Source organism: Canis aureus, chromosome 20, assembly GCF_053574225.1.
Source record: "Canis aureus isolate CA01 chromosome 20, VMU_Caureus_v.1.0, whole genome shotgun sequence".
In the NCBI taxonomy this organism is placed as follows: Eukaryota; Metazoa; Chordata; class Mammalia; order Carnivora; family Canidae; genus Canis; species Canis aureus.
This window is the reverse complement of record NC_135630.1, coordinates 8,824,861-8,838,424: the sequence shown is the minus strand read 5'-3', so window position 1 is coordinate 8,838,424 and position 13,564 is coordinate 8,824,861. Positions and strand designations below refer to the sequence as shown.

The 13,564-nt window shown below is 46.5% G+C and overlaps 1 protein-coding gene across 3 annotated transcripts in view; it reads left to right on the top strand.

Annotated features, from left to right (window-relative positions):
- The first annotated feature begins 245 nt into the window (after nt 1-245).
- The window catches only part of MGST2 (microsomal glutathione S-transferase 2), a 38,637-nt gene continuing 25,318 nt past the window's right edge, over nt 246-13,564 (top strand). The window contains exons 1-2 of one of the 3 annotated variants that reach the window (XM_077860975.1): nt 246-380; nt 4,971-5,070. In XM_077860975.1, coding sequence (XP_077717101.1) covers nt 323-380; nt 4,971-5,070 — 158 coding nt within the window. In that variant the 5' untranslated portion in view covers nt 246-322. Of the gene's footprint in view, nt 381-1,284; nt 1,401-4,970; nt 5,071-13,564 lie in introns of those variants that run through there. The other 2 variants (XR_013358715.1, XM_077860974.1) reach the window with 2 other exon arrangements.

The window sequence follows — 13,564 nt, the reverse complement described above, 5'->3', positions numbered from 1 at the left end:
GGGGGTGGGGGCTCGGGGGGGCTCGGGGCGCGGGGGTACTCGGGGTTTGGGGGGTCCGGGGCTCGGGGGGCTCGGGGTTTGTGGGGACTCGGGGCTCGTGGCGGGGGGTGGTCCGGGCTCGGGGCGCGGGGCTCGGCCAGATGCGGATCCGGACGGGCAGCCCCGGGGCCACCCGCCCCGGGCCTCCCGCTCCAGAGCAAAGGTCGCGGCGGACGCTGGCTGCTCCGGGCTCCCCGGGGCCCTGGGCCCGCCCCGCCCGCCTGGGGCTGCGGCTGAGGAGGAAGGTCCGCCCTCCCTCCCGGAGCCAGGACGTCGGTGCAGGATGCCGGCGCGCTCGGTCCTGCTGGCTGCCGCCTCGGTGCTGTCCGCCTGCCAACAAAGTAGGGGCCGGTGCGCGCGCGCGTGTGTGTCCGCGTGTGCCCGCGTGTGTGTCCGCGTGTGCCCGCGCGTGCGGGGGGGGGGGGGTCTGGCCTGTGAGTTCCCCCGCCTGGAGCCGGCTCCGCGGCGCCTCCCGCTCTGGGGACTCGGCTCTGGTACATTCCAGGGAGCGCTTCCCTCAGAGGGGAGGCCGGAGGCCCCCAGGGCGCAGGGACGCTGCCCTGTCTGTGGCACAACCCAGGCCCCCAGTGCAAACCAGCCTTACAAATGCACTAGCCCGGGCGGGGGGGGGGGGGACTCAGGGGCTGCCTCGGGCCCAGGGCGTGACCCCGAGGTCCCGGATCCAGTCCTGCCCGCGCTCCCTGCATGGAGCCTGCTTCTCGCTCTGCCTGGGTCTCTGCCCCTCTCTGTGTCTCTCTTGCATAAATAAATAAAATCTTAAAAAAAAAAAAAGGTTAAAAATACCACTACCGGTGGCCCGGGTGGCTCAGCGGTTTAGCACCTGCCTTCGGCCCAGGGCCTGATCCTGGAGTCCCCGGATCGAGTCTCACATCCGGCTCCCTGCAGGGAGCCTGCCTCTCCCTCTGCCTGTGTCTCTGCCTCTCTCTGTCTGTGTCTCTCGTGAATAAATTAGTAAAATCTTGTTTTTTTTAAAAGAAAGAAATGCACTGGCTAAGCTGAGGGGAGCGGGCTGGAAGTACGAAGTGGGAGTGTTCCAAGGGACCTTGCACCTGCCTGGACGGTGCTTGTGATTCCGTGAACCCTGATCTTTCAGTGAATGCTTCTTAAGGAAACCAGCTCGGGCAGGCACGATCAGCAGGTTTAAAAACGTCTGCGGAAACTGGAGCTTCAGGTTGGGCGACCAATCCCAAGTTTGAAAGCACCTCCCCCTGAGGGTTGGCATGTCCGGTGCTGGCTGTGTCAAGGGCGTTGGCTCCACGGGGGCACACTTGCCCAGTGCTCCTCACCTTATCCATGATGTCACCTTAACACGCTAGATGGGGCAAAGGGCCTGGCCACCGGTGAGCAAGCCTCAGAGCCACCCATGCCTGCCTGGGTCGTTGTTCTGAAGCCGGCCGGGCGGGGGGTGGGGGAGGCCCAGGCCTGTGCGCACCATCGGTGCCTGGCCTAAGCAGTGCTGTGAATCTACGAGAACACTGTACTGTGCGAAGACACACGTTCAGTGGTTGCACTCCCAGCCTTTTCTAGACTGGAGCAGGGTGTTTGCCGCCCACCAAAGCAGCACTCAGGTCTCCAGCACCCCGATGCTGACCCAGGGTCTCACAGCTGTGGCCCTCCTGTGCCCCAGGGAGCGCAGGAGCAGTTTGCATGCCTCTGCTTGCTGTGGGGGTGCAGGGGACAGTGGGGACTGGCCAGAGGTCAGGTGGGGGTGGGCAGGGGTGGGTGGAGACGAGAGGAGATCCAGCCTGCCCTGCCATGGGTGATTCAACTGAGTCCATTTGATCTTATTATTTTTAAAAGATTTTATTTATTCCTGAGAGAGAGAGAGAGAGAGAGAGAGAGACAGGCAGAGGGAGAAGCAGGCTCCATGCAGGGGAGCTGATGCGGGGCTTGATCCCAGGACCCCAGGGTCACACCCTGAGCCCAAGGCAGATGCTCCACCGCTGAGCCCCCCCACACCGGGCGTCCCCAGCTGAGCCCATTTTAAAGATCTTCCTAGCTTTGTGCAGCGTCCCATGAAGCGCATAGAAAGGAGCCCCGAGAGCCCAGCGAAATGTAGGACTTGTGCAGTGAGAAGCGGGCAGGGCAGGAAGCTGCCTGGGAAGGCGGCTGCTTGTGCAAAGGCCACCTGCTGGCAGGGGCTGCAGGGGGGTATCGGGGAGGTGGGCTCTCTAGCGCCAAGCAGGTGGATGCAGATTGGTGGCCCTGAGACTCCCCTGGGGGGTGGGGGGGAATGGTAATTAAGTGAGGTATTTAGTCTCGCTTTGGTGACATCGGGCTAGCCCCAATGACTCCGTTTGGGGCCTGTTGTCTCCTTTTTAACAGCGGTAGGCATGGAACATTTACTGATTGGGGTGGGGGGAGGAGACAGAGAGAGAGAGAGAGAGAGAGGAGACATAAGTGGCATAACTCGTTGACACTGTGGACCAGAGTCGACTGCTTCGGCAGATGCCTGGGGTCTGTGGAGGGGCCACCGCGAACCACGTAGGGGCAGGTCGGGTTGTGACCTGTATCTCGTATCTGTCCAGTTCGGCCACTAAGCAGCCGGGTGGCCCTGGCCTTCGATGTTCCCCTCAGACAGGGTTAGGCAGGACACTGGGTGAGGATGCCCCCCAGGGGCCTGGCCTGGGGTTGGTGCCCTGCATGGTCAGTCCCCACCCTTGGCTGCTCCTGCATGGACAGAAGCTGCCGCCGCCCTGAGTGGTGCCCCCCCCACCCGGTGCAGGAGCTGAGCTGTGGCCGGGGAGGGGGGGGACTTGGGGGCATGGGGGGCGGGGGGCCTTGGGTCACTCGCCCCGGCCCACACATGCCCCTCTGGACAAGTGAAGGAAAGGGGAAAGACAGGCCAAGCAAAAGGCGAATATGGTCAAGTGGTTTCTAGGTGACTGTGAAGGCGGGAAAGGAAACAGAGGCTCTCCGGGGAAGGTAAAGCAGCCCTTGCACCCTCATCACGGGGTCCCAGTGGTGGACACGGTGTGTCTGTGGCCCCTGACCCGGGAGATCCCTCCGGAGGAAATGCATCACGCCCAGTGGGAAACTGGTTCTGAGACATTAGCAAGTAGGAAGCGGATCTGGAGGTACTGGAATAAGGGAGACCAGAATAGTGTGGAGACAACTGGTAAGGAACTGAAACGGGAAGAAATCATCCGAAGGGAAATAATAGACCCCAGAGCTAATTATGGGGTAAGAAAAAAAGGGGGGTGATAAGGACAGGAGGTGAGAACACCTGACCGAGGAGGCAAGCGTGGGTCTGAAATGCAATGAGGTTTTCCAGGCCTGGTCATCAGATGCGAGGGACTCCGGCGCTGGGCTCGGGAGGTCTGTGCAACAGACCAATGACGGAGAACAAAGTCATAGTCGTTTTAGAGTAGGGAAACTGAGTCCGACGGGGAGGCATCATCCCCTAAAGTTTTCTTGTGACCGTCCCTCCTTGCTCTTGTCATCTCTAGGGAGCCGCGGGTCCGCTTTATGTCGCTGTGGATTCATTTTTGAGACGTTTGTATAAGTGAAACTACCCAGCACTAGTCTCTCCTGATCTTGCTGCTTTTGCTCGATGTAATAGGCTTGAGGGTCACGCAGGTTGTTTCCTGCGTCAACAGTTCATTCCTTTATATGCTCTAATAGTATTCTATTGGATGGATATGTCGCAATACTATGATATGTTTATCCATTAACTGGTTGATCCACCCTAACCCATTGGTGTTAGGGTTCTCCAGAGAAGCAGAACCAATACGATAGACACACACTCACACACACACACACACACACACACACACACAGGCATTTGTCTAAAAAATTGGTTCATGTCGTTGTGGGGGCTAGCAACTCTGAAAATTTACAGGCTGGGCTGGAAGGCTGGCCAGTCTAGCAAGAGCCGGTGTTGCAGCATTGAGCCTGAAGGCAGGGTGGAGGCCGACTTCCATTCTCTTTGGGGGAACCGCAGTCTTTTCTCTTCAGGCCTTCAACTGATTGGATGAGGCCCACCCACACCAGGGAGGGTAATCTGCTTTTTACTCAGAGTCTGCTGATATAAATGTTAATCACATCCAAAAAATATTTTCACAGAAACATCTAGACTGGTGTTTGACCAGACAGTTGGGCGCCGTGGCCTAGCTTAGTTGACACAATAAAATTAACCATTGCAGAGGCGTTCCTGATTTTTGGTTGTTATGAATAAAGCTGCTGTGTATGTTTGTGCACACATTTTTGTGTGGACACATGATTTAATTTCTCTTGGAGAGATAACTAGGATTGGAGTGACTGGCTATATGGTCTACGTATATCTAACTAAAAAATCCTTTCTAGGTGGTTTCCTAAAGTGATTGTACCATCTTACATTCCACCAGAGTGCATGAGAATTCTGGCTGCCATTATAGCCTTATTTCTCTTTTTTAGTTGATATGATTTGTCTTTTTTTAAATTTTTTTTTAATTTTTATTTATTTATGATAGTCACAGAGAGAGAGAGAGAGAGAGAGAGGCAGAGACACAGGCAGAGGGAGAAGCAGGCTTCATGCACCGGGAGCCCGATGTGAGATTCGATCCTGGGTCTCCAGGATCGCGCCCTGGGCCAAAGGCAGGCGCCAGACCGCTGAGCCACCCAGGGATCCCTGTCTTTTTAATCTTAAACGTTTTACTAGGTATGTAATGGTATCTAATTGTGGTTTAAATTTGTGTTTTCCTGGGCAACTGGTGGCGCAGCAGTTTGGCTGCAGTTTGATCCTGGAGACCCGAGATTGAGTCCCATGTCAGGCTCCCTGTGTGGAGCCTGCTTCTCCCTCTGCCTCTCTCTCTCTGTCTATGAATAAATGAATAAAATCTTAAAAAAAATAAATTTGTGTTTTCCTAATGAATAGTGATGTGCCACATTCTAATGCCACATTCTAATTGTTAATCCCTCTATACTTGCAGGTTATTTTGCTTTACATGTAGGAAAGGCAAGATTAAAATACAAAGTAACGCCCCCGGCCGTTTCTGGGTCACCAGAGTTTGAGAGGATGTTCCGTGCACAGTAAGTAATGCTTCCCCCACCCTTGAGGGATCCAGGCCTCCCACGTATAGAGAACTCTGATCGGGAAAGACGCGCAGAGAATGTATCCCATTATAACAAACCACCCTTCACAGCCAAGCCCCTTGTCATGATGCTTGAAGCTTGAAGTAGCTAGCACATGGAGTCTCTACCAACCTATATTTTGAATTTAGAGGGTACGTTTACAGAAAAGGCTGGGATCTTAAGAAAGACTGCTATCCACGTCTAAGCATGGCAGTTTGGTTAACTGTACGCTGAGAGTTCAATAGCCTCCAGCCGGATTAGCTATGACATCAATTTTCCATCTTTATTTTTCCTTTCCACTTGAAACAGAGATGGGTCAGTGTTATCCTCTGTCCATGAACCATTTCCTAAAATCTCCAACCTGTAAGAATGAGAAAGTTTTCCATTTCACACATATGTATAGTGATTTTGATCATCTTGTCTTTTCAGATCCACACAGAATGTTCCACCATAGACACCATGAATTTGGCTGCTGCAGATGCTAGGGCTCCCTTTGTATTTCATCCCCCAAATAAGTGCTTTTAGAAACATTACATGTGTCACCATTTATGTGTCACTCAGTTCTTTTGTTAATACTTTGGGATTTTTCATCTATGAGTGACGTGGGCCTATAATTTTCCTTTCTTATATGATTTTTGTCTCACTCTGATATCAAGATTTTACTAGTCTCATTGAATGAGTTAGAGAATTATTTTCTGAGAGAATTTTAATAAGATTGGGAGAGTGTGTTCCTTTAAAATTGTTAGAATTTGTCTGTAAAATGATCTGTACTGATGTTTTCTTTGTGGAAAAAATTTTAAACTGTGGATTTTGATTTCTTTCATGATAATTAGATTCTTCAGCTTTTTATTACATCTTGAGTCGTTTGGGGCAAGTCATGATCCTTGAGCTGCAGCGTTGTCCTCTTGTCCATCTCTCTGCTTCCACAAGAATCACATAGACTATTCTGTAGGCTTGAAAGTGTGGGATGAATACACTGGTATAGAAGGGAGAATTTTAAGAGGTGCATAAAGATGATTTTTGCAACAAAATTTTATTGAGGTAAGAACATGTAATAGGAGATATACCCTCTTAAAAAATTGAAATGTATAAAACATTATTGTTTGTAGAGGTCGTGTTGTACAGCACATCTCCAGAGCTTGATCTCTTACTTGATTGAAACTTTATGCCCAGGATATGATTATCAGTAACATCGGACGATGTGGTGAGAAACTCATTTCCACTTTAATTGTCTTTGAATCTTTATGATTATGTCGAGTGGAAGGCATTGGTTTGGTGCCAGTATGTTCCACACTCCAGTATTTATTTTTATTAGCGTAACATATGTATATGGTCTGAAAGTAAAGTGAGATTACAAGCTCGAAAGCAACAAATAACTCTCCTTACTGCCAATCCATCTCCAGAGACAATCACTGGCACCCTTCTGACTACTACTTTTGGTATTTACTTCCATGTTTCTAACCATTATGATTTCACTGCTATTTATTAATTCATAAATTTTAGACATTATTGATTAGCTTCCTTTTATGGAATAAAGAATTTGAAGTCTCTGCACTTCCTCTTTTCCTTACCTCCACCTTCCAGTATAGTTACATCACTTTGTTGAGTTAAACCAATAACCAATGCTTATATTATTGTTATTAATTAAGTAATGTTCAAAGCTGAGTCAGATAGTATACTATGATTTCATCTTCCTGTGAATTTTTTGTTTTACCTGGGGTTAATGATTGCCTTTTTGTTTATTTGTTTGCTTAGTTTCATCCTCAAATCTTTAACAGGACTGAAAATCTTCTCTTAATACATTCAAATACATTAATCTAGTAATACCATTGGTTTTTGTCTTGGATAATCTCTGCTTGAATCCTCCATCTTTCTGCTCCAATCTGGAGGATGCTTTTTTTTTTTTTTTAAACATTTTTATTTATTTATGACAGTCACAGAGAGAGAGAGAGGCAGGGACACAGGCAGAGGGAGAAACAGGCTCCATGCACCGAGAGCCCGACGTGGGATTCGATCCCGGGTCTCCAGGACCGCGCCCTGGGCCAAAGGCAGGCGCCAAACAGCTGAGCCACCCAGGGATCCCCTGGAGGATGCTTTTTAAATCTGCTATATGCTGTCATTTTGGGACTTCTCATCATCCTAGGAATTTATTCTTTAATATTTTCCTGATTTGGATTGCCTGTTTTCCTGTATTTCCTATTTCCTATATATTGATTTTTCTCTCATGTTGGTGGAACATACCCTGCAGAAGTTTCCTGAGAGAGGGTAAATAGTTGGTCAATTTTGAGACTTTAAATTTCTATATATGCTTTTATTCTGCCTCACAGCTGATTGTAGGCTTGGTTAGACATGTATTTCTACGTTAAAAATCCTTACCCTCAGATTTTTGCAAATATTCTTTTGTTATTTTCTAGTTTTCATTGATATGGTCATGATGTTCAATGCCATTCTAATTCCTGATTCTTTGGAAACTGTGGAAGCTTTAGGATCTTCCCCTCACCCCAATGTCCAAAGATGGTATGGTGCTGTGCTTGTTTAGAGGCATCTGTCTTCACTATGCTGAACCTTAGATAAGGCTTTTTTATAGCCTGACAACTCATGTCTTTCTGTTCTAGAACTTTTAAAAAATAATCCTTTTCCCTGAATTACCTCTTCTCTGTTTTCTCTGTTCCTTTATTCTTAAAACCTATATTAGTTGTATATTGACCCCCAAATTGGTCATCTAGTTTTCTTTTATCTTTGGTTTTTCATCTTCTTGGACTGTTGTTCTTTCTGGGAAATTTCTTGAACTTCTGTTTACTAATCTTAAAAAAATTCAGACATCAATTTTAACTTCTAAGAATTAATTTTTATTCTTTGGTTGCTCTTTAGTTATTGCTGCTATCAAATTATTCCTTTTCTGTTTTATGGATGCAGTTTATTCTCTTATATTTGAGGATTTTAATGATAATATATTTTTTGCCTTCTTGTATCATTTCTGTTTTTTCCAAGTTCCTTCTGATTTGTCTGTTTTAGCTTTTGTCTTTCATTTTTATTTATTATTTGCCCATTAAATATTTATTGAGCACCTCTGTATAGCCAGTGCTCTTCCAGCAGTTTGGGATATATCAGTGAAAAATTAGACAAAGATCCTTGCCCTCTTGAAGTTTACCTTATAGAAATATTAGGTATAGAAGATAGAAAATAAATAGATAACATCCTAAGAAAATACTATATTATGAGAGAGGTGGTAAGTGTTAAGGAATAAAAGAAAAAGGAGAACATTGTAAGGAGCTTTTTGGGGTGGGTTACTGGGGGGTAAGTTGGGGCAGGTTACTATTTAGGGTGGTCAGTGTAGATGCCACTGAGAAGGTGACACTTGAGCAAAGGCTTGAAGCAGGTAGAGTTAGCCATGCAAACATGCAGAGTAAACACTCTTGAGGTGAAAGGAATAATTATTGCAAAGACCCCAAGTGGGAATGTGCCTGGTGGGTTAGCAAAGAGGTCAGCGTGGCTGAAAGGAGCTGACAGGAAGTGGCGGGAGGTAAAGTCAGAAAGGTAATGGATGGGTCACGTAAGGCCTTAAAAGGCTGTTGTAAGGACTTTGGCTTTTCTGTGAGCCAAACAGAAAGGCATTATAAGGTTTTGAGCAGAGGAATACACGATCCTATGTTCTAAAAGGATCATTTGGTCTGCTTTGATGAGAACAGTCTATATGGAGGCATTAGTCGAAGCAGAGAATTCGGGTTAGGAGGCTACCTTGAACCAGGCAGGTGGTGAGAAATGGTCAGATTCTGGATATGTTTGGAGAGTAGAGCCAAGCAAATTTCCTGACACAATAAATATGGAGTGTGAGAAGCATCAAGAATGACCTCAGGGTTTTGGCCCGAGCATCCCAAGAGACAACAGAGAGAGAGGGGGCAACAGGAGAAGCAGTTTGGGGGGGAAGACCAGGAGGTTCCGTGTGACATGTGTCTGAGACGTGACTTATGCTACAGCTAAGGAGGGGCTGTAAGCATGGTCGTTCACCAGCTACTCAGATCATTTCCTCTTTCCTTGTAAACTACGCAGTACATTGTTTATGCATCTGAGTGGAGAGACCCAGGCAGGTGGACATATGAATCTGCATTTCAGCAGAGAGATCTAAGCTGGAAACATAAATTCAAGAGTCATTGGCACACGAAGATAATTTAGAACCATGAGAGTGGACAAAATATTAAAAAAAAAATTTTTTTTAAAGAACTCTTTAAGGGAGTGGGTGTGGGTAAAGGAGAGAAGAGGGGCAAAGACTGAACCAGCCTTAGAAGTCAAGAAGATAAGGGTCCAGCAAAGAGATCTGTGCAAAGGAGATCTTAGAAGCTTTACTCAAATGTCAGGTGGTTCTTGATTGGCTGTCTGTGCAAATTTAATAAAGAGCATCAGCAAATGAATTGGAAGCTCTGTGTGCATGGGTGGGGCTTACTGAGTGGGCAGCTTCCCGAGAGGGTGATTGATCAGCAGCAGCTTTCTTTCGGAGAGCCCCAAATGCCAGTATCTGTAGGTTATCTTTCTGGGACCATTTGGTTTCTCTAAGGAAACCCCGTAAGCCCTCTGTGGGGGCAGGCAAGTATGGGGTGAGGGAGGAGGATGGGTGGGTATACTAGGTCTCACTTCTAGAAACCAGACAGTGTGGTGGGTGAGGGAAGGAAGGTTCTTCTACTATACAGTATGTGGGTTAGCTCAGGTTTCAGCACAGAATTTTATCCCTACCCTCCATTGCTCCTGGACTCCCCTGAGATTCTCTGTCTTGGGTTCTCTATTGTCTAGAGAGTGAGTGCTGTCCTTCTTCAGAAATTTGCTGATACCTCTCTTCCCCTGCCATGTCTGCTCCCACTCTCTTTGTTCTTGATGACTTTATATCTACTTTTTCCCCTTTCCTGGCATTTTAGTGAGGCTCCAGGAGGAAGAAGAAATAAACATGGGTTCAATCAGTCACATTTAGCAGGGAGTCCTCGTGATGTGTTCTCAACACATCTTGAACATCCATTCTCCTGTTTGACAGAGGGAGGGTCTCATGCGCCGAGCCTTCAGCAATCAGCAGCATCTCATGAGAACTTGGCAAATTTTGTTCTCATGGGATTTATACTTATCCTTTATTTAGAAAGCGATATTCTTTTTCTACTCATAAAATTTCATTCTCCCTAATTTAAGTAAAAAATAATATAACTGATTTATAGAAAAATAGTAAGATGCTATATGGAGACTCTAAAATTTTGACACTGATATATTAATGCTGGAAGTCTGGGAGATGCTGTACTATTTATAAAAATCATCACAGGAGGAAATTCCACATCTTCCCACCTTATCTTCCGTCATCTGAGAACTTTCCATTGGGGAGGGTTGGGCTTCCAGCCCATGCAATCCTTGGGCCGCTTCTGGTGTGTTCTTATACTTTCCACAAATTTGATTTCTTTCAAGTTATTGCTGTCTTCCTTCTCCGTCTCTTTTTAAAAAAGATTTATTTATTTATTCATTTGAGAGAGATTGAGTACGGGGAGGAGGGGTTGGAGGGGAGGAATAGCAGAGGGAGAAGAGGAGGGAGGGGGAAAGAATCCCAAGCAGACTCCATGCTGAGAGCGGAGACTGTTGTGGGGCTCGATCTCACGATCCTGAGATCAAGACCTGAGCTGAAACCAAGAGTCAGACACTCAACCTTAAATGAGCCACCGAGGTGCCCCTCTCCCTTCTCGTATACAGCTGAACACCGATTTGAAATATTTCTCTTAAGTTGCTGTTTTTTAAAAAAATGTATACAAACCTAATATCCTTGTTAGAAGTGTTTTGTTTGTTGTGTTTGATTAATAATGGTAGAAGAGAGAGGGATCAAAAAATAATGGCCAATAAGCAAGGCAGAGGGAGTGAGGAGTCACAAAACATCTTCCAGGGCACGGTAGTTTAGTAATTGTCCTGGGTTCTCTCTGAAGGGTGAGTGGGGATGGTCCTACTCACTTCCCTGAATTCCTTCTTAGATGTTCCATAGCACTAGCCCAGATCTTTGCCTTGGGCTATACGGTTTAGGTAAATTAGGCCAATTCAGATTGAATTCATTGCTAGTGAAGCTATTTTAACCTTACCAGAGGCAGTTGAGGCAGCATCCCCTGGGATACCCGGGTCATTCCAAAGCCTACTCGGCTATTCTTGTCTTCAAGGGTAGGCTCTGTTGAACTCTGCAAGTCCCTGAGAGGAAATGACTTTTTTCCCTGACTCTCCTAGACCAAAGCATTGAGTCCTTCAGCTTCCCTTGAAGGTCTTATGACCTTGGCTATATCAGAATGCTGTCTTTTCCCTACTCTTTTTTCCCCCCACTGCTTTGCCCTAAGTATGGCCAAGAAGCGTGGTGTTGGGACTGATCCTATCTCTAAGTGGGAACCGACATCTACCAATCACTTCCTAGGTCCCTCTGACCACCACGGAAGTACCTATTTCCTGTCTCAAGCTCACCTCAGGTTGGATATTCATTTGCCAAGCCAAGGTGATTATTATGGCACCCACTTTACCCATGTTACCAGCCCAGGGCCTCTTCCTCATTCAGGTCCTCTTCTCTTCCTATAGGGAGGGCCTGAGAGAGGACTCTCTAGAGTTTTGCAGTCTTTTGCCAGAATACAATTTAAACTTGTGAACAAAGTAGGTGTAGTTTCAACAAGGGCCATTCCTTCATGTTATTGCTAAGCTTAGAAATTTCTATCTAGTCTAATTTGGGTACCTTGATTCCTTTAGATTGAAGGCTTTTATAAATCTAAAAAGTAGATCCAAGTACTACCTTGATCTTGTTGCAATTTAAGTATATTCCCTCTGATTCTGTTCTCACCAGAAGAGAAGAATAGCTGCTAATGACCCCACTCTTTTATACAGTTGGGGACCATTATTAAGTACCTTTCATCTTCTGTATTTTGAGGCTAGGTAGTAATAATTCTTCAGCTCCCCCCCCCCCCCATTAAAAAATCTTGGTGGTTCTCTTTAGACTAAGATTTTTCATATTATTTCTAAACCTGAAGCCTAGAAATATGTGTAGTGTCCCAACGATGGTTTTGTTAGCGCTGGGTAAGAATGAAGAATTTCCTCTTACTTAGTTCTTTGAGCACCCCTATTTGCTTAATATTGAATTATTCAGTTCCTGTTCCAGAATCAGCCTGTCACAAGTAAGCCCAATCATCATGAATCTGAGTACTCTTGAGAAATAGTACCCTCTTCTTCAGCTTCAATGATAGCTGTATTATTATTATTATTATTAATTTTTTTTTGCTATTTCACTTACTTTTTATAGTCATTTTGAATTCAAATCCTGAAATTTAGAGGTTAAAACTAGTGGCTCTAATGTATGTCTAAAAACTATGGAGAAGGGAAAATTCACAATTCAGGAATTCTGCAACACTGAGCTTATAAGTGATATGGGTCACCTATTTCTGTAGTAAGTACAAATAAGTTAAATAAAATAGAGTGGACATATTCCCATTTTTCTGACAAGTGCACCCATCTTAAAATCAGCTGAAAGCCTAAGATGTACTTACCCACTGAGTTAGAAAGGGCTGGAGGTCCCTGAGGAGAGAGAATGACTCTGAATGATGAGCTCTTCAAACTGTAGCATCCTCCTGCACAAACCATCTGTATCGGTCAGCTCAGCTGCTGTAACAAAACACCACAGACTGAGTGGCTTAAACAACTGACATTTGTTTGCTCACACTTCTGGAGGCTGGAAGATCACGATCTTGATCTGAGATCAAGGTTCTGGCTGCTTGGATTTCTGATGAGGGCTCTCTTCTTTTGGCTTGCAGATGGCCGCCTTCTTGGTACGTCCTCACTTGTCCTTTCCTTGGCGTGTGCATGCCAGGACAGAGAAGGGGGGTGGGCAGGGTGAAGCTGGTGGGTGTCAAAGAACTCTCTGGTGTCTCTTCTTATAGGGACACCAATCCCATTAGATCAGAGTCCCACCCTTCTGACCTCTTTTACTGTAATTGCTTTCTCACTCCACATACAGCCATACTGGAGGTTAGGCCTTCAACTTATGAAAATTTTTAAATTTTTTTTTTAATTTATTTATGATAGTCACAGAGAGAGAGAGAGAGAGAGGCAGAGACATAGGCAGAGGAAGAAGCAGGCTCCATGCACCGGGAGCCCGATGTGGGATTCGATCCCGGGTCTCCAGGATCGCGCCCTGGGCCAAAGGCAGGCGCCAAACCGCTGCGCCACCCAGGGATCCCTGAAAATTTTTAAAAAAAGATTTTTATTTATTTATTCATGAGAGACACCCAGAGAGAGGCAGAGAGAGGGAGAAGCAGGCTTCTCGAGGGGAGCCCGATGTGACCCAATCCTGGGACTCTGGGATCATGCCCTGAGCTGAAGCCAGATGCTCAACCACTGAGCCACTCAGGTGTCCTTCAACATACGAATTTTGAGGGCCACCCACAGTCAGTCATGCCACCACCAAATAGCTCTG